The sequence below is a fragment of the Micromys minutus genome, assembly GCF_963924665.1.
Source record: "Micromys minutus genome assembly, chromosome: 6".
NCBI lineage: Eukaryota > Metazoa > Chordata > Mammalia > Rodentia > Muridae > Micromys > Micromys minutus.
Genome location: NC_137975.1, coordinates 72,136,719 through 72,139,471, shown reverse-complemented (window position 1 = coordinate 72,139,471; position 2,753 = coordinate 72,136,719). Strand labels below are relative to the sequence as shown.

Below are 2,753 nucleotides of genomic sequence, written 5' to 3'. Positions count from 1 at the left end.
TCTTCTAGCTCACATAAGATCAATCTAAAATTTCCATTTCTTGTTTATTACTCCATTAAAATATGCTGTGTTATAATGCTTGGTTAAAAATATATCTTTATTAATCTTTCTCTTGGTGGTGCTAAAAGGGAATTTTTGTTTCTTTAGACTACTATTTTCATGTTTGCAACTATCAAATCAGTTTAGTGGAGTAGATTGTTACGAAAAGTTTCTTAATAACTTATTTTATTTAACACAATATCTTGACTGTCATAGAAACTCCATAACTAAAATACAAGTCTTCACCTTCATTTGACTTTGCCAGTCAACCACAGTAATGAACCTAGTCAATGAAAGTGCTCCAAAGATCTTCATTCTTTTGGGTTTCTCCAACCATCCATGGCTGGAAATGCCCCTCTTCATAATGCTGCTTGTTGCTTATGTCTGCACAGTGCTGGGAAATATATCAATTATTGTTGTATCCAGGATAGACTCTCAACTGGACAGCCCAATGTACTTCTTCCTTTCCAACCTCTCCTTCTTGGACCTGTGTTTTACCACAACCACTATCCCTCAGCTACTTCGGAATCTTTGGGGCCCAGACAAATCCATCAGCTATGGAGGCTGTGTAACACAGTTTTATACTTTTCACTTCCTGGGGGCTACTGAGTGCATCCTCCTGGCTGTGATGTCTTTGGATCGTTACATTGCCATATGCAAGCCCCTGAGGTACCCAGCGATCATGCACCAGCAACTCTGTATCCGCCTCGTGTCCATAGCATGGCTGAGTGGTCTGGCTAATTCTTTGCTTCAGTCAACCCTCACCGTCAAGCTGCCATTTTGTGGAAACAACAAGGTAGACAACTTCCTCTGCGAGGTGCCAGTGATGATCAAGATGTCCTGTGCTAACACTGCGTTCAATGTAGCCATGCTCTCTATCGTAGGGACTTTCTACTCTCTGGTTCCCTTGTCACTTATTCTTGTTTCCTATGGGTTCATTGTAGCAACCGTGCTTAGGATTCGTTCCTCAGAGGGCAAGAAGAAAGCCTTTAATACGTGTGGTTCTCACGTTGTTGTTGTGACTCTTTTTTATGGACCAGTAATTAGCATGTACGTACAACCCTCATCTTCTAATTCCCAGGACAAGAACAAACTTCTGTCTCTGTTCTACAGTTTGGTGACTCCTATGCTTAACCCTTTCATCTATACTTTGAGGAACAAGGACATGAAGGGAGCAATGAGGAGAGTTCTTGCCTCATTGTATCACAGGGAAACGGAACAGACATAACTTTTTACACTCACCCTCTGAGTTTGTGGTTTAGAAGCGCTTCAGTGTAGTGTTATCTCTTTAGCAGCCATTGGTTCTGTTCTGTCTACATCTCTTTCCATTGTACTGCTATGGTTTGTTCACATAACATGACCTCTAAGTCTAAAATGTCTGCAGTCTGCAAGAATATGAAGGAGACTATATAAGTAAGTGACTTTGTATCTACCTGAGATTTGTTATAAAAACCTAAGGAGTTGGCAATAAATAAGTGCTTACTGGTCTATTTTGTCAAGTTACAGTAGTAGCAAACACAATAGCGGTGACTCAAAACAACAAAAACATTAAAATTTTATGTCATTTTGAAAAATAAGTAAAAAAAATTAGTTTGCTGTTTACTAAGGCTTAAATTTTGATTTCAAGAATTAACCATTTTGTAGTCAGGCATCGGGGTGCCTGCCTTTAGTTCCAGAACGTGGGCAGCAGATGAACAGATGAAGGTGGATTTCTGTGAAGGCAAACTTGGTCTACATATTAAATTCCAGGACAACCAGGGTTACACAGTGAAACCTCGTTTAAAAAAAAATCAATCAATTTTATGAATTGCCAGCAAGATAAAAGATCAAGTGCATTATTATTTTATATTTTGTAAAATTTCAGTCACACATCTATTAGCCTTTTAAGAAAATATACTTAAAAATATTTGACTTTTTACAAATCTTGATTCTTTTTTTTGAGGTATTTGGCTAAAGCCAGTCTTTTCAGGTTTCAAAAAAGGAGAGTTGATGAATAAAACCTTTGAAAGTTTTATGTCATTCTTAGTATTGAGTTTTATTGGAAAATGAAATGTAGTCCATAGATAAACAAAATGGAAAGCAGAAAAAAAAATGGATAAAAAGGGTGGAGAAAAACATAATGTACATTGTCTACCAGATCATGAAGTTTCACAAAGAAATGGAGTAGAAAGATTAATGTTGATGTAGAATTATATCTGTTGACTTTATTACTAATACCAACAAAACAAATTAGTAAATGTCTCATACTTTTGTGTTCTCCAGCATGACAATTCCCGTATCGCTCAGCTTCTGGTTAAGGAAATGTTTCACAGGTTCTCTGCCATCCACAGATGTGTATAACATCCACGTACTCATATTTTCCACAACAACAACGACAACCCCTAAATCTGCTAACTAGTTGAAAACAAACCTGAGACACAATATACACCAACTACAACCAATTATTACTCATGATAAATTACCTCACTATTCAATGTATGCTTTACTGTGCACATTATTTATTGTCTGTGCATGTACAATCTACAGACGTATTGGTACAGTAAACCTCCCTGTCACCTTCAAAGAAATGGTGCTGCATTATTGTTCTCATTACAACAGAGAAATTTCATTCATTTGTAGGCAAACAGGTCCATAGTGTATTTTTTAAGAATCAGAGAACTAATCCTATATTTTAAAAAGTAATTCATTAGGAGCTATTGAATCTCATACTCAGA

The 2,753-nt window shown here is 36.8% G+C and overlaps 1 protein-coding gene across 1 annotated transcript; it reads left to right on the top strand.

Annotated features, from left to right (window-relative positions):
- Nucleotides 1-316: 316 nt before the first annotated feature.
- On the top strand, nt 317-1,267 carry LOC308421556 (olfactory receptor 2B11-like; the record flags this gene model as incomplete). The annotated part of the gene is made up of 1 exon (XM_080917961.1): nt 317-1,267. One exon carries the CDS (start codon nt 317-319, stop codon nt 1,265-1,267), a length of 951 nt encoding a protein of 316 aa, XP_080774087.1.
- Nucleotides 1,268-2,753: the final 1,486 nt, after the last annotated feature.